Here is a 25,183-nt window from a genome sequence, read left to right on the forward strand (position 1 = left end):
GAGTAAACAGCATAAAAATGTAGGGCTCTCCAGTGTGTGCTGCCGGGTCTGTTCCGGACGGCCCCCAGCGCCGTGCCACGCCGGCCCCAGCCGCCCCGCAGCCCGTGCTGCCGCGCCCCCCGCGGCTGTCCCCTCCCGCGCCCCAGCCCTCGGCAGGGCCGTGCCCGCCGCCACTCAACCCCGGTGGCCGGGCGCAGGGGCCGGCGGGCCGGTACGACCCCTCCGGGGCCGCCCCGCTGGGCCCCGGGGACGGGCCTGTCCGCGCCTCCGCCGGCCGGCCCCGTTGCCATGGCAGCGCGCGCGTCTGCAGCCGCCGGCCCTCAGCGGCGGCCGGAAGTAGAATCGGCGGCGGCCGGAAGTAGAACCGGCGGCGGCCGGAAGTAGAACGGGCGGCGGCCTCGGGGCGAGGAAAGTAGTTCCCTAGTGACAGCGGCGCCGCGACCCGGAAGCGCGCGGCCCGGGCGCGGAGGGATCTGAGGGAGCCGCCGTGTCCTTCCGCACAGCGGCGGCCGCGGCCCCGGCGGCGGGAGAGCAGCGCCCGGCCCGGCCCGCCGCAGCCCCGGCATGTTCAAGAACACGTTCCAGAGCGGGTTCCTCTCGGTGCTGTACAGCATCGGCAGCAAGCCGCTCCAGATCTGGGACAAGAAGGTGAGGTGGGGCCCGGGGAGCCGCGGCGCCGCTCGCTTCAGCCTTCCGGGGTAGGCCCGGGGCTGCGCGGGGCCGCTGTCGTCCCGGCGTGGCGAGACGAGGGGCCGCGGCCCACCGGGGAGCAGCCGGTGAGGCCCGGGTACCCGGGACACTGCTCTCGTTAGGCCGCCGATGCCTGAGCCGCCCGTGCCAGGTCACCGGAACTCATCCGGGGTTTATTTTTTTTTTTGGAGGGGAATGTGTTGTAAAAGTATTTTCTGCCTTTGCTGAGCAGAAGAGCCCCGCCAGCGGAGCGGGTCAGCCCGGTGTTGGGAGATGCAGCACTGCAAGAGGCTACAAAAACTGTCAAATGCTGGAAATAGGCAGCAGAAAACGCAACGACCCGTGACCACCTACGGCAGCTTCCCCACGGAGGCTGGACGGGGTCCTTCTCTTGTGTGTGACCCATTTTTTAAACAAGCTTGCTAAAGGTATTTAAAGGTAGGCGGTGTGGCGGCTTCTAGGGTGTATAGGAAGTCCTGAACGTTTCATCTGTTTGTTTTCCTTCCTGTCTGTTTCTAGAGCGGTTCTGATGAGGGTCCCCCGCCTTCTCCTGGGCATCTTGCATCAGAGAGCCCTGAGCAGGAAGTCTGGAGGTGTTGAGACCTGCTGCTTCTTCCCCTGCACCAACCACCCATGGTTGTGTTGCTACCTAAAAGTGATTCTGCAAAACACTTGTACTCTCTTGAGAGCAGGCTCTCCTCTCTGAGGATACAACGTGTATTCAGTTACCTGGGCTTGAACCGAACCTGAACTTCTCGTGGTTTCAGCAGGAATGAAAGCCTTTAAGGCAGTATCCTCAGTGGGCTCGCGTGAGCATTTACAAGCCATGGGATGGGGACAGGCAGTGCAGACCCATCCTGTTTCCCACCAATGGGCTACCCATGCAGCCCTGCAGTAGCCTGGCTGTGTGCGTGTGCCTGCGTTAGGGCCTTTGCACAAATATTTGTGACTTAAAAAAAGCGTATTTGGAGGTGTGAGAACGGTGTGCGTTAAAGGCTCGTAGACAAAGGGATGTAGTGTGCTTCCAGACTGCATAAAGCCATGAGCAATCTGGGCTGACCCTGCTTGGAGGTGGAGGTTGGATCGGAGACCTCCTGCAGTACCTTCCAAGGGGAATTGTCCGTGCAGGGTGATACCATTGCGATCATGCGGCTCATGGGGTGGTGTCATGGTTTGAGCCCAGAGAGCAACTGAGCGCTGTGCAGCCGTTCACTCAGCAGTGGGAAGGAGAAAAGTGAGTCAAAAGGCTCAGGAATGGAGATAAGGACAGAGAGGGGTGGCTCACCTATTAAGTGACATGCAAAAGAGAGGCTTGTTAGGGGAAGAAAAAAGGATGTCACTTTAATTCAAAACAGGATAACGACACTTAAGAGACAGAATGGGACAGTGAAAAGTGTTACCATACCTCAAAAACACCTCCCCCACCCCTCCCTTTTTCCCAGGCTCAGTTTTGTTCCTGATTTCTCTACCTCCCCAGCAGCCCAGGGGCAGGGGATGGGGGTGCAGTCAGTTCACTGCTTCTTCCTCCAAGGTGGGGGAAAGCACTGTTCTGCATTCCCTCACCCTGCTCCACGGGGTCCCTCTCACGGGAAACAGTCCTCTGCAAACTCTCTCCAGCATGAGTCCTCCCCACGGGATGCATTCTTCCTGAGATGCTCCGGCGTGGGTGACCCCCACGTGTTGCAGTCCTCCCAGCACCGAACTATAACAGCAGGGGCTGCTTCTTCCTGCAGAGTCCCAGGGGTCCTCCACAGGCTGCAGGCGAGTCTTTCTGCTCCTCTGGGTCCTCCGTGGGTGGTGGGGGGTGGTCCTGCCCTCTCACCACAGGATACAGGGGGGATACATGCTCCAGCGCACATCTCCCCCTTCCTCCTTCCTTCCACTGACCTCAGTGTTTGCACAGGTGTCCTTCTCATAACTCATCCTCCAACTGCCCCCCCACCCCCTCAGGTTCCCCTTCTTAAATATGTTATCACAGAGGTGCAGCCACTGTCGCTAATTGGCGTGGCCTTGGCCAGAGGTGGGTCTGATGTGGAGCAGGGGGAGCTTTTGATAAGTTTCTCACAGGGGCCACCACTGTAGCCCCCTCCCCTGCTACCAGCCTCCCACACACACACCCCCAAACCCAGCACAGGTGGGCAGCAGGAGCTCTGCTTGCAGGGTGAACATAAGTGGTGGTCCATGTGAGTGCAATACTTGCTGGATTGGCCAAAAAAGTCTGATGAAAAATTAGCGCTGCTGTCCCCAAGAACAGCAGCTGGGTGTGCAGGCCAGCTGTAGGGCTTGCGTGTGGCTGGGCTTCCCTGGCACTGCCCGGCCCTGCGTCCTTGTGAGCAGCAGGGCTGTGCGTGCTGCTCTTCCTCGCTCGGCAGTCTGTCTGTCCTGAGGAAGTGCGGGCAGCTTGACTGAGCTTGTTGTGAGGAAGGCCCTGCTCACAAAGGTGTGGTGGGAAAGCAGAGTGGGTTTTCTGACTTCTCTGCCTGTGGATTGCATGGCTTGCTGCTTCACCTCATTTTCCATTTAAAAGGAGTTGTGGTGGTGGGTTTGTAACAGCTTTGGCATTCCTGATCCAACACCTGTGGTGTGTTCACTGCACAGGCCAAGGGCAGCACTTTGGGCATCTTTCTGCCTTGGAGCTGGGAAAGAGGAGTCCCTCAGGTCTTTACTCCAGTGTACATGGGTGTCATCTCCCCTGCTCAGCCCTTTCAGAAAATCCTGCTTGTGCTGCTGACTCACGTGTTGGGCGATGCGAGACTGTGTGAACTTACAGCATGGGGAAGTGCCACTGATGGTTTGGGTGCTGTGGCCTGCTGCAGACAGGGAGCTGGGTGCTGAGCTGCTGCTGAAGCCTCTGGCTCGATGCAAGACTCTGCCGGGTCGGCTGGCATCTGGCTTGGGCAGCGCATGCGTGAAGTCAGTGAATGTCCAGAAACAGTGGGGGATTCATAGCTGTCCTAATGTAGACTCCCTTATCTTTCCAAAAAGTACCAGCAGTGATTTCTTTTAGATCTTGGGGAATCTGAAGCTTTTTTTGCCATTTCTTATTCAGCCCTAGTAGGAAGTGCACTGCTTGTGCTGATGGAGACAGTATGAAGTAGAGGCTTCTTCATTTGATATAGGTGTAGAAATGGGGCACTGGAAGCCTTTCCTCGTTGTGAGCATTTGTAACCTACCTCTGAGTATGAGGGTACAGTCCTTCCCTTCTCTCCCTTCTCCCTCAGGGACTGCGGGTAAACTCTGGGCAGGCCTTGGCAGCAAACCCTGCCAAGCCCAATCTGTCCTGGCCACCAGCAATCCTGTCCTGGGGGACTCTGGCAGGACTGAAGTGTCCAGACCTTGGGAGGAGCACGGTGACTGTCCCACCATCTGCTGCCTCCTTCAGCCTCATCCGCAGAGAGCTGGTAACTGCTAGGCTGTGCTCGTTTCTCCTGCCTTCCAGGGCTGTGTGTGCCTGGTTTGGAGACCGGTTTGCAAGGTGTTTTCTGTTTGCCTTTCAGCACTTTGTTGTTCAGAGTCCTCTGTTTATTCCTGCAGCGTCCTGCCACCATGGTCCCCCTGCCAACGTGTGGAGACATGCTGACCAGTCTCCGGGGGACTCGCTGAGACTTTCCTGCAGAGCAAATGGGAACGGTTCAATGAAACTTTTCAAACCCATTGATCCTCTTTCTAATTTCTCCATATTCCTTCTGCTGGCACATCGATGCAGAACATTGTTAGCAATTTCAAATGCTGTTGGGAGGATGCAAGGTCAGCTAGCATTCAATACCCATCTGAATGTCAAACGGTGCTCTGCTGCCAGGGTGCAGATAGCAGTTTCCAGGATGAGCGTGGCCAGGATCAAGTCCCTGCGATCGCTGTGGCAGAGTCCTCTCTTGCAGCCTTTCTCTGACTTGTTAGTTCTCTCTCACAGCATCCTTGTCCAGGCTGCCCTAGATCTCTGCATCCCAAACACAGCAGTCGGTGCTGCTGACTCCTCCTCCCCAAACCTGCGCACCAGGCGCTACAACAGAGCCAGGTTGCCTCTTGTTTCACCCCCTCTCCCTTCCTGGGGGAGGAGGGAGGTGGCACAAGGGCCTCATGCCTGTTCTGGACCCACTGCTGGCCTGTCGCGAGGTGAGGGCGTACCATGCCTGTGGCAGTCTGGGCAGTGGCCCGGCTGTGTTTCAGCTTGCTGCTGCTGGCACAAGCCCATCGCCTGACGATGGGGCGGCCATCAACAATGCGGGAGCAAGCCTCCAGAGGTCGGCCTCGGACCGTGGCGGGTGGGTGGCTGGGTCTGGGGAGGATTGCTCCTTGCTGCTTTTCCTCTGGTCTTTGTTACGTTTGACTGGTGTTGCTTGTAGCAACAGCAGCCTCAAGAAATATGTATGTTCAGACACAACTGACTGTGAAGCTGCTGCTCCCTCCAAACCCTGTGAGATTTGAGGTTTGCATTTGCAAAAAAAGCTCTTCCAGTTTGTCTTTAGACAGCAGGTAACTTCCCAGTTGTCCTGATTCAGAGGATATTAGGCATTTGAAGAGCTTCTGTTTTCTAAGAGGGCTATTACCGTTTTTTCCAGCTTCAAAAATCCACCTTCTTAGGCTTAAAATGACTAGAAAATATTGGCCAGGTAGAAGCGTGGAGTGCTTTGTTTAGATTTCTAAAATTTTCTGAAATCTCTTTCTGAGCTTCCGTGAGGTAGGAAAAAGCCCCTGAAGACTGGGAGCTCTTGCTGAGTAGCCACTGTGAGCACAGCAGGACAGTGCCTGCCACCCTGCGCTGCACGGAGCTGGTGGCTATGCCTGATGGAGCCGGAGGTTGCCTCTTGGTGCAGGCTCGTTGGGAAGGGACCCCCAGAGCTGGCGGGGGAAGAGAAGTGCTCCTCTGGCTGTGACCAAAACATGTCCTCCATCAGGGAGGTGGTCCCCGAGGCAGGCGGGAAGCGAGCTCAGCCTCTGGCAGGGAGCCAGGCTCTGGAGAGGGGCTGAGCTGGGGCATTTGGCACCACCGAGTCACAGAATCATCTCAGTTGGAAAAGCCCTTGAAGCTCCTCCAGTCCAACCATGAACCTCACCCTGACCGTTCCCAACTCCACCAGATCCCTCAGCGCTGGGTCAACCCGATTCTTCAACCCCTCCAGGGATGGGGACTCCCCCCTGCCCTGGGCAGCCCATTCCAACGCCCAACAACCCCTTCTGCAAAGAAATCCTTCCTAAGAGCCAGTCTGACCCTGCCCTGGCGCAGCTTGAGGCCATTCCCTCTTGTCCTGGCGCTTGTTCCTTGGCTCAAGAGACTCATCCCCCCTCTCTGCACCCTCCTTTCAGGGAGTTGTAGAGGGCCATGAGGTCTCCCCTCAGCCTCCTCTTCTCCAGACTAAACCCCCCCAGTTCCCTCAGCCGCTCCCCATCAGACCTGTGCTCCAGACCCTGCACCAGCTCCGTTGCCCTTCTCTGGACACGCTTGAGTCATTCAATGGCCTTTTTGGAGTGAGGGGCCCAAAACCGAGTCCCAGAGGGCAGTGCTTTGAGCCCTGCTGGCCCTGAGTGCTTCTGGTGCCATTCAGCCTCAGCTTAACCCAAATGACCAGGCCACGTGGACTTCTGATCCAGCTGGTGCTGGATGTTGTGCTCCTCGTGTCTGTGTGTCTGTCCTAGCGCTGGCTGCAGGCACGTGCGGACAGCCTGGCTTTTGTGCGGAAGGGCGCCTGCATGACCTGGCCACCATGTCCCTACAGCTGAGCAGTAGCGCAGGTCGCAAAAACTTATACCAAACTAGGTAGGACTGGGAGGAAGGGCTCTGCCGCAGTCTGGCCCTGTTTTGTACTTATCTCCTCTCTTTTCTGCTGTCTTTCATCCTGTTTCTGGCAATGCTGAGGAAGAAGAGTTGCTTCTTTTCATTGTCCCTGTAATCTGGGGAAGGAAAGCCTTCACAGGCTAAGGAAGGGGACCTGGTGCAGATAGAAACACTGCTGCCTAATTGGTTTAAAACATGTTTAGCTGTTTTCTCTGTTACTGTCTTCTCCAGAGAAGTCCAAAGCTGAACCTTCTCCCCTCTGCAGAGCCGTAAGCTCCCCTCAGTGAAAGCTGTCTTATGTGGCATGGAGGCAGGCTTTGTTGTGCACTACTGTCACCTGCTTAGGCAGGGTTATTTCCCAGTGTTAAGTCTGCATGCTCTACCCCCGTGGCTTCCAGGATTTAATTTCCCATATGCCAGTTGCTGCTTCAAATACAGAGGCACATGGGGCTTCTGCTGGGCTGGTGATTTACAAAAAAAAAAAAAGGGCAAAAAGGCAAGCAACTCATCCAGACCTCATGCAGTTGGTATCTCCTGAGCAGACTATAAATCTGTGTGAGTTGCATTTGATGCAAAGGTTATCCTGTAAGGATTCTCTCTCTGAGCTTAGTGTTTTCTGGAAGTATCTGTGTGGGCTTGAAGCAGAGTTAAGAGCAGCCTGGCAGGACAAGCTGCCCTCTCATGCTTAGCAGCAGCAGCTGGGTGATCCAGGCTGAGGTTTCTTGAAAATGCTTAGTGTAGAGACAGGCCAGGGGGGTGGGCTGCTCTCAGGGCTTATCTCTTTCTTCCAGCAAATGGAAACATCACCCAGGTAGGTCCTTCTGAAGAAATGAACTTTGAAGATTAATTGCTAAACCTGTAAATCATTTTGTAGCTCATGACTGGAACCATCCCATTAGAAGCTTAATGTATCCTATACATCAGCAGTGGTGATAGGTGCTAAAGAAATGAATTCATGGAGCCGGAAGGAGCATTGCAGTTTGCTGATCTAGCACTGGGGAAGAGCAGAGGGCTTAATTAGCAAAAGTGCCTTTTAAATGGAAGATAAATTTGATGGCAAGTGAGCTGCTTCATTAAAAAAATAAATCCTCAGACCCTGGGATTCAGCCATGTTACTTGTGGAGAAAAATTAATTTGTGTTGGCTCCTAGTTCCGGCCCTGGCCTCCCTAAGCTCTGTGGGGAGCTGGCTGCATCCAAGTAGCCAAATCCCCGTGCCCCTCAGCAGAGCAGATGACGGCTCTGCGCTTGCGTGCGCTTCAGTTGTGAAGAATTTTAACCAAGTTTTTCCACAGAGACAGTTGGCCATGCCCAGCAGTAGAGACTAAGAGCCCTTGGGTGACCAGTGGTGGGCTGGTGGCTCCCTTTGCTTGCCCCCGTATTGCTCCTTTACCCCTTATCCCACTCTAGTTTGATCTCGCTCTGACACTTTTGTGTTTGTTTATTTGGGCCTCTAACATGAGGCTTGAGTCACTTGTGTTCACTGTAGCATATTTTGATAGATCGAAGTCTTGCACTCGGTGTCTGTGCAGCATGCTGGGCCATAAACTCTTGCTTGGAGTCCTGGCACTCTGGGGCCATGATCAAAGCCTTGGAAACAGCAACGGTGCAGGACAATAGGAGCCAAATGAATGTAGATGGGTCCTCCTGGGATCTTTTCCCTCCTCTCAATGGAGCTGTGGGTGTCTCTTGTTTCCCTCTCAAGTAATGTCTGTGCTGTCTGCCCCACTTTTCTTCCAGGTGCGCAATGGCCACATCAAGCGAATCACTGACAATGACATTCAGTCGCTGGTGCTGGAGATCGAAGGAACTAATGTCAGGTAGGAGAAGGCATCTTCTGCACTGATGTGCCCTGGGGGCTGGGCCCTCTCCTTCAGACTCTACTGCAATCTCTTTGTCAGTAAATTGAAGAATATGATCTGGGGTCAGATCACTGATACCCCTCTGTGGCACTGTACCGTGCCTTTCCCTGGATGTGCTTGTAGAGCTCTTGGTCATCCTCAGTGGGGCTAAAGGATAAAAAAATAAAAATAAAGTCCCATTATTTTTCCATCACTTGAAGAAAAAAGCTGTATTTGATACACGGTCCCCAGGCAGTGCCACCAATTACTGAGAAATCAGCACTCTGTCTTCTGCATCTTTTATTGTCTTAGGCCTGCTCTGCTGCCCTCCCCACATGACAGCTTCTCTCTCGACAGCAGGAAGATCAAAGGGAGATTTATGAGGGGAGTTGCTTATGGTGCTTCACTTAGCAACCCCGTCTCTATCGACCGGGGAGAGAGACGCCAGCTCCATGAGCGGGTTCCGAGTCTCCAAGGCTTCTCCAGGGTGATTCAGAGCAGGGCGCTCCTTATAAGGGCAGCGGAGCCTCCTCTCCTGCAGACAGGCTGAGCCAACGCTTCTCTTCCTCCCAAGATGTGTTGATATAGAACTTGCCAGGCGTGACGTGTACTTCTAGGGCTCACGACCTCTGTTTTCCCCACCGTATAGAGCACGCAGGGCCTCTGCTGTGCTCTGAAGGGCTCTACCTGTTCAGTCAAGGGTAGGAGGAGGTTGTGTTATGAAACAGCACTGACGTGGCTTTGAAATTGGGGAGGTGAAGCTTTCCAGGAAGGTGTTTCATGCACTGGGTGAGAAAAGTGGGATTTGAAATGCATCCTTTGGGCCTTTTATCTTGTTGTACCTGCAGCTACCTCTGAAACTCTCTCTCCTGTTATGGGAAGCCCTGGCTGTTGCTGAGACCTTACGATCACAGCTATCTTTTTCTGTCTGTCCTCCAAGACTGCGTTGGGTCAAGGGAGAGGCTTGGGACTTGGGCTGTGCGCTTTCTGCTACGTGAGATCCTAAAGCGTTTTTCTGTCCCTCTCAGTACCACGTACATCACGTGCCCTGCTGACCCAAAGAAGACCCTGGGCATCAAACTACCTTTCCTAGTGATGATCATCAAGAACCTGAAGAAATACTTCACTTTTGAAGTGCAGGTGAGAAGCGTGCAGCGGGGAGGCCCCTCCAGGGGCTGGTGCAAAAGGTGCCAGTGAGCCTGCAGTCTTGTTGGAACTTGTCCCAAGCAGTGAGTGGTCCTCAAAACAGTTTTGCTTTCTTGGCCATGTGTTGTGTCAGGTCTTCTGCTATGGGGGCATCAGTCAGCGCACAAGCACATCGTTGCTATTCCTGAAAATGGGTGTTTCCTGTGTTAAAAATACTTCTGCTGTGCAATGGAGGGGTGGGAGTAGGAGAGCCCTCTCTGAGATGGAACAGCTGCTGTCTCGGGGAGCTGGGGGCCGCTGGGTCAGCAGCCTGCCTTCCTTGCCCCAGGTGCTGGATGATAAGAACGTACGCCGGCGGTTCCGGGCGAGTAACTACCAGAGCACGACTAGGGTGAAGCCCTTCATCTGCACCATGCCCATGCGGCTGGACGATGGCTGGAACCAAATCCAGTTCAACCTGTCGGACTTCACACGCCGGGCTTATGGGACAAATTACATTGAGACCCTGAGAGTTCAGGTGAGAAGCAAGGCAGGTCCTGCCTGCAAAAACCAGTGGCTGGTAATCTTCCTGCTGGCTGGGACAGCCTTGCTGTAAATTGGGAATCCGGGTTTAGCTGTGACTGGTTCTTTTGCCAGTGCTGCTCTTTGCAGAGCACTGCGGGAAGAGAGCAAAGGCCCGACTGAGGCAGCAGAGCTCTTGGTGCTGCCTCACTTCACTGGACTAGGCTGAGATGAAGGAGCCCATTTCCATCTTGTTTCTCTTGCTGGCTCTTGGTTAGGGTAAGAGTTGCAGTCCACCTAAAGTTCCCTGCGGCATGCCACGGGATAGAGGTCTGCTGGGAGTTAGCCCTGTGCTGCCTCACTGTGTGGATACGCCAGGCAGCAACTGGCCAGCTGGGAGCCTGGCTGGTAACGACCCAGGGTGTTATGGTCCATACTTATCCCTGGTCAAGCTTGTTTCCAGTGCAGGTGGAGTGACCCTACCTTCACTGAGCCCCTCAGAGCAGAGCTGACGCAGCGTTTGTTCCTGCTGAGGCCATGAAACTTTTTCCATGTGCTAGGGATTCATGTTCGCCGTGGCCAGTGGCACGTGTTGTTTTGAGGAGTGCCTGTGTGTGGAGCATGCCTGTTCCTCAGTACAACGGGACTGCTGCCGGTCCTTCTGTGGCTGTCCTGAGATGAGCAGGCAGGCAGGTGGGAAACGTCTGCCTTCTCACATACCTGCGACTCCTTCGCTGCCACCTGACAGCAGAGGCAGCGCAGACTGGACAGTCTCATTCCTGACCTCAGGGAGGCACTGAAGAGGGAGTGTTAAAAGTGCAGCAAGCTGAGGCTGAGAGTGTTCTGGGAAATGCTGATACCAGTGGAGAAGCAGAGGTAGGTTCATAGCAAAGAACTCTCTAAGCAACTAAGGCAGATCTCAATTAGCAGACAGGGCAGAGCCTGGCCAATCCCTTGAGTCAGCTTGCATCACTGGAGAGAGCATCTAACCCAAAGTAGAGGGCATGGGCCAGTGTTTCTTCTCTGATGCCCTGTCAGACTTGGAGAGAGGCAGTGAGGTCTCTTCTTCAGCTGCTGAGCCAAGGAATCCAGGCTGCTGCATGACAGTGAAGCTGGAGGTGGAAAGAGCATATGGAAAATGGACTGACTCTTTGTTTTGACTCAGATCCACGCCAACTGTCGCATCCGGCGGGTGTACTTCTCCGACCGTCTCTACTCAGAGGATGAGCTCCCAGCTGAGTTCAAGCTGTATCTGCCCGTCCAGAACAAGGCCAAGGTGAGGAAGCTGTGGGCAAGGAGGGTGGAGCGGCAGCTGGGCCAGGCTGGCATTCCTCTTCCTCCTCCTGCTGCCTTCATGATCCAGAGCTGCTTCTGGCAGCAAAGCTCTTCCCAGCTTTGGCCGCCAGCCAGGGAGCACCCTCACAGTTGCCAGGGGGAGCAGTCTGTCAGGGGCACCTTGCTGGGTGGCTTTCCTGCCAAAACATGTGGAAGTTGTCATTCCCATCTAGGAGCAGGGTGAGCTGCTCCCCACGTCCTTCCTGTTCCTATTGAATAACTCGAGGCAGGCTGGCAGCCTCCCGGCATCCTTCCAGAGCTTTCACCCATGGCTCAGCACAGCGGCTTTGCTCTCAGAGCTACCTGCAGTTCTGCACTTGTCTTCTGAGAGAGATGCTGTTTGTGTTCCTCTAGCCCAAATTTACTCCCTTCTGATCTCTTCCCTGCCCAGTGCAGGCAGTGGTGCTGTGAGGTGGGAAGGGGTTAGGCAGGGTTGTGGCTGCCCGACAGGAAGAGATGCCAAGCTCTGCTCTTATGGTGATGGGAGAGGAGTCCCTGGCATGTTGGCAGCAGCCTTGAGGCTTGTGAGGAAGCACCTTCTCTGCCAGGGCCAGCCTGTCTCAGTGCAGATGCTTCTTTTAGCAGAGAAGATTCTTGGGCAAAATTTCAAGGAGCTGAGGGAGGATGTTGGATGCTGATCTTAGTGGGAGGTAGAAGGCAGTGTTAACTGCAGGCAACAGGAACCTGTCACTGCCTTCTGGGCTGTAGCAGCCTCCTGGGGGTGTCTGGGGAATGCTTTGAGCCCTCTCAGTACAGTTGTCTCGGTACTGCTGAGTAATAAGTGTCTCCTTTGTTCTCCTTGCTCTGTCCAGCAATAACACCACCTTGGGAAGAGATGCAAGAAGTGTTTGGGGTCAGTAGGAAAACAAAAGCAGGTGGAAGAGAAAGCCCTGCTGAGACCAAGTTTTAGATCAGCTCACCCGATTCGTCTGGTATCCCTCTGTGGACAGGACACAATTAACCGTGTAACAGGCCTGGGACTATGTTGTTGGTGTGTGAGTTGTGCAGAATCAGTTCTAGCTCTTCCTGAAGTGCTGAGCCCGAGCGCTGCGGGCGGCCTGGTACCTGATCTGGTGTTGCACAGAGGGGTTGCTCAAAGTGGCCACTGTGCTCCCAAGAGGGGATGCAGTAGCAGTTACCAGGTTAAGTGTGCCCTCTTGAAGATACCAATTTTATCTTTTCTTTCCTTGTTTTCTGTCTCTTATTTTATATATGCTCTAAATATGGATGTAATACTCTTGGAAAGTTATTAAACATTTGACTCTAAGTCTGCTTCTGGCTTCTTCCTCCTTTGATGGATCCTTTAACTTGCACATGTTAATGCTTCAGAAAGTGACAAACAATTTCTTTAGGAACCAGAATTTGCCTCTGAATTTGACTTTGACTGGCAGCCTCACTGTTTAAGGGAACAATGGCAATCTGGAGAGAGGAAAAATAGTAATGTTTCCATAGAGGAGACAGGATCTGTCTCTAGTCCATGAGGTTTGTGGTACTCTACCTGTGACAAAAACTCACGCTGTTCCCTTCTAGTATGTGGAAATGGGTTTTTCATTCCCTTCTTTCTCGAAGCCCCTTTCCCAGCAGTGACAAATTGGCCCTACCTGTCTGTTAGGGCACAGCTCTCTTGGCTGAGTGGTTAAACAACTCCCTCGGCTCTCAGGCCTTTAGCAGCTACTTATAGCAAGAGGCACACAATAGTCTTCCAGCTGCCAAATTGTCCCTTTCCCCAGGGATCAAAGGGGAGGTTTAGCAAAGCAGCATAACAGGAGCTGAAGGCTTTTCCTGTGCTGAAGCTGCCCTTCCCTGCCTCAATCTCCTTTTGTTGTGGAAAGGCTTGTGGAGGGGAGGCCGCAGACCTCCACCACTAACAGAGGCTGGCAGTAGCTGATGCCTTTCCTCCCTGGGGCCAAGCCCCCCACAGCTACTCGGGTGGGTGGGTACCTAAGATGGGTGCTGACCACCCTTCCCTGGCGTCGGGCTGTGCAGTGAATTTGGGAGACTTCACTTTCATTATTGTGCTGTAAAATAAAGCTGGCCTCTCCCGGGAGGAGGAGAGCCTGGTGGGGCACATCTGTCAGGGATTCTGGGTCTGATCTTGGCCACTGACTCACCGCCTGGTTTAAAGGTTTGGCACGTCTGTGCTCCCTCGTGGTCAGCAGCTCCTCTGTAGGGACCCCCCTTCACCTCTGTGGAAAGCTCTCAGGACACTCTAATGCAGCTGCCTTACTTGTGAAAGGGCTCAAACCAACGATTTTCTGATTAAGACTAAACTGTGATGCAGGAAAGTTTTGCTTGTGTTTCCCAAGGACTCCTCAGCTGTTTTCCCTCGGCCTCTTTGTCTGTCTAGACAAAAGTAAAACGCTCCCTGTATAACTCCCTGAGGGCAGACTCAGAGCCTTCAGTGGGCTCTTGGGCAAACCAAGATATGGGGAACTCGAACAAAAGGACCCAGAGATACCATCTAGGGAGGATGATCTCGCTGATTTAGGAAGAAGGCACCTGGACTTCACCTCACAGCACATGCTCTGGGAAGAGCAGGCACCATGAAGAAGGCTGCTTACTTCTTCCCTCGACCACCAAAGCCCCTCACTCTGTTTTCACTACGCATGCTGGGACTATGTAAATGAATTCTGGGAACTCATGATCGTAAGACACCCCTTTCCAGGAAATCTAATGAATATGTATGATTTGTGTGTGTGTAACTGATGTCCCTTGCTAGTTCTTGGGAGCTCTTATGGTGGAGAATCCCCCAGCGCTGCTAATAAAGAATTCCTGCTTAACAGTTCTATTGGATTCTGACTGTTGAGTGAATCTCTTCGTTTCACTTGCACCTTTTGCAGTTGGTGGGCTTTGAACTGGAGGTGCTGACCCTGAGCTGCCACGTGGTGCTGGACTGCAGTTGCAGAAGGCTTTCTGGAGAAGACCTTTCCAATTTTTATGGCAGCTGAATAGCTTTGTAACTCTAAGGATCCAAGCCAAGGAAGCCCACATGGGAAGGCACCATCCATCTTGTTTTGACATCTGTCAAGGCTTGGCTGAGCTTGAGATTTGTTAAGTGGAATCACACTCTATTGTGTGCCAGGGATCAGCCTTAATGAAGTCCGTGGCGAGGCTTTCCTGCCATGCTTGCGAAGCTTGCCAGGGCGGGGGGAGCTGCTGCGGGGATCCACCAGCCCCCAGCAGGGTAAAGCGTTGCATCCTCTCCCACAAGCCCACCAGCCGGCGTTTTTGGCAGTGGTTGGCAGCTGAGCACTCACCAGGAGCTGCTGCCGCCCTTCCCTGCCCCGCTGGGGCCCACGCAGGACTTACCCCTTGTCCTTGAGGAGTCAGGCTTGCTCTGAGCGAGTGATCTTAATGTGTTGAGAGGGGCTGGGCTCCCCAGGGCTCGGAGCTGGCTGCGTCTGCGAAGAGATTAGATGGGCCCTGCTGCCAATTCCTGCCCAACCTCTAGGAGCTGTGCCAGCGGATTTGCTGGAATAAACTCCCAGCCACAAACCCTTACATCCATGTGAGCCCTCTGTATATTTTTTTAATATGAAACAAAATACTGAATCTTCCTGTTTACATACTGCACAAAGCAGAGCATCATCAGATACCAGCTCTTTCCTTTAGGGCCAGACGGTGGTGGATTTACATGGTGTTCTTCAAAAATCTTCCTCTTCTAATCCTCCTCTCCCATCAGAACTTTAACCATCTCACTGGAGGTGGGTGAAGTTTGGATGCTCTCCCTGCAGGAGAAGAGGATGCTGCTGGCTGATAGGCCAAAATGTCATGAGCGTCCTGTCAGCAGCTGTTTCCTAGGGTAAATGCACCCGCAAAACTACTGCGATGAAGTGCCCAGCTTCTTACTACTTTGGTTATGGCTCTTGACCCAAGTGGAGCACAATGTCCTCCTACATGGAAGGAGTGGGGGAAGGCAGGAGGAACGTGAGTGCAGAGATAGGAGCAGAGATGGGAGCCTGTGCGCTGCCAGGGCAGCCCCAGCTTGGTACAAGGGGTGAGCAGGGGGAGTCCTGGATCAGTGCAGGCAGCCTGAGGAAAAAAGGTCTTAAATATCTCCTCTTTCACCTTTCTGTGGGTGGCCTGCTCCTTCCTTCCTGCTTAAGTCCTCATTGCAGTCTATGTCTAGTGGGAGAGAAAGGAATCTTTCTTTGCAGGGAGCCCTGGATTCAACCTGGGGCAGAGCAGGGCCCGCCTAGAGATGAGTTTTCCTTCCCTCACCGGCTTTTCACCCTCCTCTTCCATTGGCTGGGGCAAGGTCCTACGCTGGGGCGCTTTGATCAGGACCTAAGTGCTGGGAACCTGCTTTCTACATCAAAGGCAAAGCGTCCCTTTGAAATCTCGGCTGCTGAAGGACAGCGAGTTCACGGGCTGCAGCACCTCGGCTCACGGGACGGGAGAGCCCTGGGTTGGGCCAGGGAGCAGACGTGCTCGGATGGAGCTGGAGCAGCTGGCGGTGGTCACTGTGTGGCTGGGCCATCCCTGGGCGCTGGTGGCTGTCCCTGGGCAGGTGGCAGCAGCTGGCAGGGGAAGTAGACGATGGGGTTTTCCTGGAAAGCTTTCTGTGCCTTCGCTCTGCCGCTGGGGCAGAAGCAGTCCAGGTGAGAGCCTGGCCCAGCGGAGTGGCAGGACACTGGTACGGGCTCCTGCCCCTGCCGATGCCCTTCCCCTTACTCTTCATCTCCTTCCTATTAAGTGAATCCTGACACAAGATACAGAGCTCTGATTCCAAAGGTGATTTGCAGGAATCAAAAAAATCTGGGCCAAACTCTGCGCCTTGCCCTCTCTGCCTTCTATTCTGCATCTCCCTGGATGTCTTGGGCCAAATGTTGTCATCTTTGTAGAGGCTTGTAGCCAGGATTACACCTCCAGGGCAACGCTAATCCTCTGCAGCTGCTGTCTGGTGTGGGGTGGGTGGTGCTGGAGGTGAGGGAAATATTTATTTTGAGTTTTGCCATTGGCCACCACCCAGGAAAAATGAGTGATCGTACTGGGGCCTTTGGCCACTTCTGCCTGCAGGGAGAGCTGATCTTCCTACCCTGCTGGCGCCTGCGGGAGAGGGGCGAGAGCTTACCCTGGCAGGCTGCAAAATGGGACCACCCAAGCAAGATTTTATTTGGATGAGGGAGCAGCTGTGCGCCCTGAGAGCTACCCTGGGATGTGGTGGGGAAAGCCTTGGAGCCGCCAGAGGTGAGAAGATGATGGATGCTAAGTCATGCTGAAGCAGACCTGCAGACCGTCTGCTCCGCCGTCACCTTGTGCGTTGCCCTTGTGGCCCCAGAAATGACTTTCCTCCCTGTGAGACGAAGGGTCAGGCACCACGGGGAGCAGGCTGGTGGCTGCCCGGTGGGTGTGAGGGGAGGTGATGGGTGTGAGCAGCGCCCACGTGTGCCAAGCTCAGCATGGCCTGCGGGTGCATCCCCCCACCCCACAGCAGGGCTGTGCTGGCACCCACCCCTGCCCAGGCAGCACCTGGTGCCTCAGTCCTGCCTGCAGCGTGCACAGGCAGCAGGTTCAACCCCACCCAGGGCCCCGCGGCCCTTCCCTCCATCTCCAGCATCGTTTCCTCTGGCCTTGAGGCCGGCCGGTTGCTGCTCTGGCCCCAGTTCTTCCTCTGCACCGAGCCTGGCTTCCTCTCTGCTTTCCGGGTCCTCTTCTCAGCGGCGCACAGGGGCTCGTGCCCTGCCTTGCAGAGGAAGAGGAGGAAGAGCGGTTTCTCCTGTGATGGTGCCAAGCAGGCAGAGAGTACCCCTGCCAGCCCCAGTCACCCCGGCACCCACACTCCAGCAGCGTGTGGAGCCCCAGCCTGCAGCAGCCAGCACCGCCTCGGCAGGGCAGGGCCTGGAGGATGCTGAGCTCCCGGGGTCTCTTCCAGGTCGGGCTTCTCCAGCCTATTTTTGGGAAGCTGGGAGCTGCCTGGTGGGGGTGGATCCTGGCAGGGCTGCCTGGTGCCTGCCAGGGCCAGGCTGAACAGGGCTGGCGCTCCCCCGAGCCACCCAAAGCCCTGTCCCTTGCAGCAGTTGCATCCCTGCCCTCCCCGGAGTCTTGCGTCTGTGGGCAGCCAGAGGCGAGCTGACCCTGCTGTGGGCATGCAGGGGCCGCCAACAAAGAGCCCGGGCCCTGCTGAAATGCTGGGCTTTGTCTCCAGTGGGGTCCCTCGCTGCTGTCCATGAGCATTTCCAGATGGCCCCGGGCTCCTGGCACTGGCTCCGCTGCAGCATCCAAAGAAAAGCAGGGAGGAGGGGGGGTGGGAAGTGATGTCCCAGCTCACCCAACCGAGGCAGCCTGGGGCTCTGCTCCCAGCGCCGCTAATTGCCCTGGGGAGTTGCTCCCAGATCCTGTCCCACCCCATCTCAGCCAGGAGGCCCCTTCCCTGCCCAGGGAAGGGGATGCCACGAGCATCTGGCCCTGGGCATCCTTGGCCAGCTCTGCTGGCTTTCCCTGTGAGCCAGGTGTCTCTCCGGGTACCAGGCTTTGGGGTCCCCACCCCTGCATCCCACCAAGCCCTCAGCACCTCTGGGAGAGAGGGAAAACACAGCTGCCCTGGGAAATAAATCTGTTGTCGGAAATGCATCTGCCATGGGAAGAGCATCTAGTGTGGGAAATGCATCTGCCGTGGGAAATGCATCTGCACTGGCCTCTGGAGCCGCCTTGGTGGGGGCGGGGAGCAGCAAATCCCACCACACTTTCCTCCTGCCTCGCCTTTTGGCCAGGTTCACGCCTTTTGGTAGCTGACGGTGCTGGTTTGGCCCCAGTTCAGGGCAGGCCGGGGTGCTGGGCTGCCCTGTGGCAGCGCTCCCAGTCCAGCAGAGCTGTGGGTCTTCCCACGGTTCTGGGGAAGACCCACGCAAGCACAAATCTGGGCAAAATGGTCAAAACCAAATTGAAAGGAGTTAAGAGCCAAGGAATGTGACCCAGCACAGCCTGGCCAATGGAATATAACAGCCCAGAGCAACTTGAAGACTCTTTTTTCCCCCCCCCGATCCTTCAGGGTTTTTCTGTCCCTGATTTTGGCTCCTCACTTGGCTGCAGCGATGCGCTGAGCCCGAGCCAAGCGTGTTTCCCAGGGAATCAGCTCATGGCTGGGAATGGCTGCCCAGTGCAGGCAGGGGTGGAGGCTGGGGCAGGGGACGGGTGGCCCAGGCCATGGGGTCCCCCCCAGTGCCGACAACCCGGGGGAAGCAGGGTGAGAGCCAGCATCGGTCCTTCCCTTTTAAAGTAATTAGTGGCTGAGGAGAGGCACAGCAGCTCAGGGTAATTTAGTGCTGGGAAGTGGCTGCAGCTGAGTCTTGGGCACTGAGCCAGCAGCTCTGGGTCCTGGGGAGGGGTAAAGATGGGGACGGGCACAAAGGCTTCACCCCTACCCATGAAGGGGAGGATCCCCTCCTGGCAGGGCTGGCAGGGTGGGGAGGGGGTGGAGGGGCAGCCAGAGCCCCAGGGAGGAGGGAGCAGGTCAGGGGTAGGTTAATGCTCCCTGCTCCAAGCTCTGTGTCAGAGGCACTGTGGGGATAGAGCAGAGCCCAGGTCTGACCTGTCCACATGCCGAATGGAGTCCAGGCCCACAGGGAGAGCCCCCCACTCCATAGTGTCACCCCCACCGGGACAGGCCAGACCTCCGCAGTCCCCTGCCAGTGTATGAACTGTGCCAGGCCTCTGCCACCCATCCTGAGGCTGCCCAGGCTGCACCTGTCAGCAAACCCAGCGAGTGTCACCAGCAGAGACAGAGGATCCGCCACCTCCATCGCTGCCGTCCGCTGGGGTTTGGCTTTCTTTCCCATTAAAGGCTGAGCAACATTTTTCCCTGGAAAAAGCCAATTTCCTACCCCCCCCTCCGGGTCTAATCTTTCCCACTCCCACAATTATTTCCCTGATCTCTGCAGCGGTCACGACTCCTCCTGCCTTCCTCTGCCGAGACGGCAGCGATGAGACAGGATACGGCCACCCCTTCCCCCCAGGAAACCCGCTGGGGCCGCGTGGGGACAAGCAGGCTGCAGCACCGGGGCAGGCGGCTCCGGGGGGGACCCCGCCGCGTCCCCCAGCCCGGGGAAGGCAGGCAGCCGCCCCAGGGCTGGAGCGTGGTGCTGGCTGGGGGAGAACAAGGCGCACTGTGTTCCCAGCGAGGCCATTGCCGCTGCCGTGGGAGCTGGTGAAAGGCCGCTCTGTCCTCTGCTGGGGCTGGGGGGGGTGGCTGCTTTTGCTGACACCCCCCACCCCAAAATGGTAGCCCCAAGGTGGGGGCTGCTGTGGGGACAGCGCTGTCCACGCTCGCCTCTTCCTCGCATCCCTGGCGCGGCACCCACAGGCGAGCCCCCGTTGCTGTAAAATCTGCCAAACCCAGCACAGGGCAGCCCACGGAGCTCCTGCCCCCCTCCCGCAGCAGAAAGGACGGCACCACAGCTCTCCACGCACCCAACCCCTTTAATACACGTACAAGGCGGCCACGGCCGCTGCCCTGCCCACAGGACTGTGTGTCCCCAAGGCTTCACCCCACGCTGAGTCCGAGCCCACGGAGGGCCCCCCCCACGCTATCGTTAGGCGCCACATCCCTGTATCCCCACGGTTCAACAGGAAACATGGCTGTGAGCTCGGCCCTCCCTTCCCCTCGTGCTTCCCTGCCATGGCAGCTGAGATCTGCCAGCTCACAGCACTTGTGAGCAGCCCCCAGCCTGCTCACGGCCCCGTGTGGCACAAGCACAGCTGCAGCAGGTGCACGCAGGAGGCAGGAACGCTGCTGGGACCCCGCGGCAGAGGTGGGTGAAATGCGATGGGTGGCACACCGAGGGTCACGGCCGGGGTTAGGGGACAGCCGCTGGGGAGCAGGCAGGACCTGGATGCCCTCCAGCCCCTGCCCCGTGACCACCCCCCAGTGCCAGCACGCCTGCTCTGGAGGAGCTGGGGAGGGGCGGGCATCCCCCCTTTTCTGAGGCTGCAGCCATCAAGCAACAGCGGGGCAGAGGGGCCGAGGCTGCGGGGGGGGGCAGAGGGAGGGGGAGGTCAGGTCCATCGTTAGCACCATGGTGGTGGGGGCAGCTGGGGGAGGGAGCCAGGGTCAGACCCACTCCTGCAAGGAGCGCTTGCAGTACAAGAGCATTCGGGGCGCGCCCTTCCTCTGCATCTGGACGATGACATAGATGAGGCCAAGGATGCAGAGCAGCAGCACCAGCAGCACCAGCACCATGACGACGCTCATGGTACGCGTGTACTCATCGATCTGCACCACCACATCCACGTCCCCGCCTGGCTGCTGGCCGCCCTCGCTGTAATCCTCCTCATCTTCCTCCTCCTCCTCCTCTTCCTCCTCCTCACCTTCAGCCCGCCCATCCCCGTCGGGGTTGAAGGGGGGTTGGTCCCCATCGGGCCAGCGGGGATGGGGATCGGGGACCAGCTCCGTGTGACAGCCCATGAAGTCCCGTAGGATGGATTTGGGATAACCTGGCTCCGTCTTGAGCCGCTCGTTGTCGAATTTCCAGTACTTTGTGCCTCTGTAGAAGTAGGTGGAGGCTGGGGTGGGGAGAAGGTGGAGGCAAGGGATAAGTGGGCGGGTACAGGGCACCACACAACCTGGGCACCCCTGCAGATGCCCAAGACAGCGGGTGTTGCTCCAGGACTGGTGAAACCCTTCAGAAAAGGCTTCACCGCTGAGTCCCAGGCAACCCCCCAGCCTCCATCCCACACGGGCAGGCCACCAGAGGGGTGTGACCCCCTTCCCCGCCACCCAGCCCTCTTCTCCTCCTCTACTTACAGGCATCCGGGCTGAGGAAAGCACCCTTGGGTGAGGGAGGGATGCCCACCCAGACAGAGATGGGCTTCGGGTACCCGGGGTCCACTGAGCGGGTGTCTTCGTTAAAGCGCCAGTATCTGGGGGAGGGAGGCAGGGAGGAGCACAGGGGTCTCTGCCACCCGCCACACCCACCCCTGGCAGGGGCCAGGAGTGGGGCAGAGCAGGGTGGAGGACCCCACAGACACTCACCTGTCCCCACGGAAGAAGAAGGTGTGTCCCGTGGGTTCCCACCAGACGGCCGTGTCGATGCCGTCATAGGGGATGCCCTGCCCGTAGGTGACCAGGGGCTGCGGGTACCCGGGCTCCAGGTTGGCTTCTCGGAAGAGCCAGTACCGGTCACCTGGAGGCAGAGGGGATGGGGCATGAGGTGGCAATGCCCCGCTGCTGCAGCAGGTGCACATGTGGATGGGGACAGGGTACGGTGCCAGCAGCCACCCCATCCCTTTGGGATCAGGCAGCGGCTCTGCCTGGGGAGGTGGATCAGGACGGAACAAAGCCAACGAGCTCTCAGGAGCGTGGAGGCAGGGGGCACTAGCATCCCCCCTCCACCTCAGCCCTCCCACCCAGCTTCCCTGCTCACCTTTAAAGAAGACGAACCTCCCGTCATGCCTCTCGTAGGCAGCATCGATGTCCCCAGGGAGGCCCCGCCAGAAGTGCCCGATGGGCATGGGGTAGTTGTCCAGCACCCGGTTGTGCCGCACCCTCCAGAACCACCGGCCCTGGTGGGAAATGGGTTGTTGGCAGAGGATGGGGGACACGCAGGGACACAGTCCCAGTGCCAGGCATCTTGCCGGGGGGCTCCTCCCACCCAGGGACCCTCCACATCCCAAGGGAAGGGGCAGGAGGGGGTCCCGGCAGGTACCTTGAACACAAACATCTCCCCACGCAGCACCGCCACCGTGTCGAAGTTCCCATCGCAGATGTTGGGGCCGTACTGGTCAGGTCGGTCTGGGCTGCCAGGTTTGGGGGGTCGCTCTGGTTTCCCCGGGGGAGGCGGTTTAGGGGGTCTCTGGTCTGGCCTGCCAGGTCTCCGGGGTGTCACGGTGGGCAAAGCCTTGGTGGGCTGAGGGTGCCCATCCGCGGTACCTGGATGGGGCGGGTGAGAGAAGGGATGGGGTGATGCAGACCAGCAGCGCCTGTGCCTCAGTTGCCCCACACAGGTGCCCAGCGTCCCACCTCTGGGCTGGCCCCCTCCCAGCTCCTCACCGTACAGCTGCTGGATGCCCTTGAGGTCGTCCTCGGGCAGCTGGAAGTTCTCTGTGTCCATCCACTGGTAGAAGGGGGCCATGATAGCGCTGGGGTTGCTGGAGTGCTCCAAGCCCAGCGAGTGTCCCAGCTCGTGCACGGCCACCAAGAAAAGGTTGTTCCCTGCAGGGAAAGGCACCGTCAGCAGGATAGGGTGGAGAACGTGATGCGTGAGGTGGGTCCTTGGCCCCAACACCCTGCGATGAGGGTGCTCCGGTGGGAGCTGCCTGCATCACCCGAGGTGGAGCCGCTCTCCCTGCCACTCCTGCCCACACCAGCGCATCTCCCTGCTCTCAAACCCAGGGGCCCGTGAGGCTCCTCTCGTTGCCTTCACCACCTCCTTGGCCCTCAACTCACCAGACACGTCCGAGTTCTCCAGTGTCCAGGGCTCATCTGAATCGAAATGCGTGTCCCCCCCCATGCCAGGACCGGGAAAATAGGCGTGAGCCAAAAACCCCCCAACGCCGTCGAAGGGGGAGCTGTCTCCGTGGAAGCCGGAGGCGAAGAGCACCATGATGTCAGCCTCCTTCTTCCGCTTCTGCCGGATGTCCTCGTAGGGCACCTCCCGGAAAACCAGCGGCGTGGCTTGCTCCCACACCCGGAAAGCTCGGCGGACGGCCTCGTACGAGTGGTACCGGCCCAGCTTCTCCGTGTAGTTTTGGATGCTGGGGGTAGAGAGCTTGCTGGGGATGGCCCGGGCCAGCGCTCGCCCCCCGCTGGGGTCCATGGCTCTCCAGGGACAGGGGGGTGGGAAGTCCTGGAGATGCTGGTACCTGAAGGTGAGATGGCTCTGGCTCCAGCGCCGCCCCGTCAGCGCGTACCGCTTCCGCCGCATGTTGGACTTCATCCGCGCCCCAAACTGGTCCGGGACCCCGCAGCGGGGACGTTTCATCCACCTGCCAGGAGGGGCATCGAGCCAGGACTCAGCCCACCACGGCCAAGGTCCCTGGGGGGGGGGTTACAGCAGCCGTGGATGGCGAGGGAGGTGTCCTGGCTGCAGCCCCCCAGAAAGGGAGCCAACACCCACCCTTGCAGGTGCAGGCAGAGCCCTGGGGCCAAAGAGCCGGGGAGCGGAGCTGCCTGCCGCTAGAGCAAGAGGACACGGAGAAACTCACGCCTTGGTCTCCTCGTCCAGGACACCGGTGACCGTGATGCCGTAGAACTTCTGCATCTCGGCGAGGGCTGAGGAGAAGGTCTGAGCCGAGCGCATGGTGGACATCTGCCGGCTGGGCTGCGGCAGGTAGCCGTAGAGCCGCAGCCATGCCTGCGCCGGGGAGAGCCCAGCGTCAGGCCGCGGCGGGGATCGGCCCCGCGGGGGCACCGGAGCTCCCCCGGGGAGATCCCGGCAAGATCCGGCCCCGCGGCCACTCCAGCCCGGTTGGGCTCCCGGGGCATCCGCGCCAGCCGCCGTGGGCAAAGGCCACACCCGGGCAGGGCGGGCAGGGAGGGGAGGGCAGGCAGGGCAGGGCGGGCAAGCCGGAGCACGCGGGCAGCGCTTGGGAGGCAGCGACCGGAGCTCCAGCCCTGCCCCGGGAAGACTTGGGGGGGGGGGGTGGGGGGGTGGTAATTCCTGGGATCTCGGGGGGCTGCTGCCCACCCCGACCCCGCAGGCCGCCCGGCTCCCCTCCTCCTCCTCCTCCGGTGTCCCCTGGGGCTGCTGACCCAACGGCGGCAGGAGCGCCCCCCCCCCCGCCTCGGCAGCCCAGGACCCCCGCCCCGGCCTCCCCCCACAAAGGGGCTTCTGTCCTTCGGGGCCAGCAGCCCCCCGGGGCGACCACGGCGAGGGGGGGGCGCAGAGGGGCAGCGGGGGCTGGGGCCCGCCTGGCCTCCTCCTTCCTGCGCCAGCCTCCCGCTGCCTCCTCTTGTCTTTTCTAATTACTTTCTTCCTGAAATGTTTAATTTTCTTTTTATTATTGCCTTTCATTTTGTGGTTTTTTTTAATTTTAATTTTCACTTTTTAATTTTTTAATTTTAAACTTTTTTTTCTAAATTCCTTTTAATTTTTCAGACTCATTTTTCGGTCATCTTCTAATTTTCCACTTTCTAACGTTTTTCCACTTTCCAATTTTTAAAAACCGGTTTCATATTTTAATTTTGAAAAAAATTCTTTTTTTTTTTTTTAACCACCCGCCCCCCACCCCAGGCGGGGCGGCGGAGCAGAGACTTTCTCAAAGGCCGTTTCACCCCCTCCCCCGCCGCGGCCTCGCGTGGGCACAAAGCGCTTCCTCCCCCCGCGCTGCCCCCGGGGCCGACCCGCCCCCCCCTGCCTGCACCTGCCTGTAGGGCGGGCAGGGCCGGCGGCCGCAGGTGCAGGCAGAGGGGGGGGGGGGCAGGCAGGGTGTCCCGGCAGAGCCCCCCCGCCCGCCGCGCGCCTCCCGCTCACCTCTGCGTTTATCTCCTCGCCCGCCGCCGCCCCCACCAGCAGCACCAGTAGCACCAGTAGCGGCGGGGGGGTCCCGCCGGCCCGCAGCGTCCCGCCCGCCCGGCAGGGGGCGCCGCCACCTCCTGCCATCCCGCGCCGCCACCGGTTCGCGGCTGCCCCCGGGCCGCGCCGGGCCGGGCCGGGCCGAGCGCGGCGGTGGCGGAGCTACGCCGCCCTCATGACCCGGGGCCGGGCCGCCGCGGGGGGCTGCGCACGGTGCATGGGCGGCGCTGCCAGGCGCGGCCCGTCGCCTCCCGGCCCGCCTTTGTGTGGGGGGTCAGGCCGGCGGCGCACGGCACATGGGCGGCCCCCGCGGCGCGGCTCGGCTCGGCGCGGCGCGGCCCTGCCCGCCGGGAGCAGCGGAGCGGGGCGAAGGAACGCGGGCGCGGCGGCAGCGGCGCGGCTCGGCGGGGAGCGGGCGGGGCGTGGCCGGGACGGCGGGGCGTGGTCT

At 58.2% G+C, this 25,183-nt stretch overlaps 2 protein-coding genes across 2 annotated transcripts; one reads left to right on the plus strand and one right to left on the minus strand.

The window, feature by feature from the left end:
* Positions 1-444: 444 nt before the first annotated feature.
* Positions 445-12,551, plus strand: CFAP20 (cilia and flagella associated protein 20). The gene is made up of 6 exons (XM_074881398.1): positions 445-648; positions 8,202-8,281; positions 9,331-9,442; positions 9,777-9,965; positions 11,115-11,225; positions 12,097-12,551. Exons 1-6 carry the CDS (start codon positions 565-567, stop codon positions 12,100-12,102), a joined length of 582 nt encoding a protein of 193 aa, XP_074737499.1. The 5' UTR covers positions 445-564; the 3' UTR covers positions 12,103-12,551.
* A 7,133-nt stretch (positions 12,552-19,684) lies between these two features.
* On the minus strand, positions 19,685-25,081 carry MMP15 (matrix metallopeptidase 15). The gene is made up of 10 exons (XM_074881973.1): positions 24,694-25,081; positions 23,426-23,574; positions 23,084-23,206; positions 22,668-22,975; positions 22,272-22,433; positions 21,928-22,151; positions 21,646-21,784; positions 21,255-21,405; positions 21,027-21,142; positions 19,685-20,785 (listed from the first exon to the last, which is right to left on the minus strand). The coding sequence occupies exons 1-10, from the start codon at positions 24,820-24,822 to the stop codon at positions 20,334-20,336; spliced, it is 1,953 nt and encodes a 650-aa protein (XP_074738074.1). The 5' UTR covers positions 24,823-25,081; the 3' UTR covers positions 19,685-20,333.
* Between the last annotated feature and the right edge of the window lie 102 nt (positions 25,082-25,183).

This window comes from Strix uralensis, chromosome 12 (genome assembly GCF_047716275.1).
Source record: "Strix uralensis isolate ZFMK-TIS-50842 chromosome 12, bStrUra1, whole genome shotgun sequence".
In the NCBI taxonomy this organism is placed as follows: domain Eukaryota; kingdom Metazoa; phylum Chordata; class Aves; order Strigiformes; family Strigidae; genus Strix; species Strix uralensis.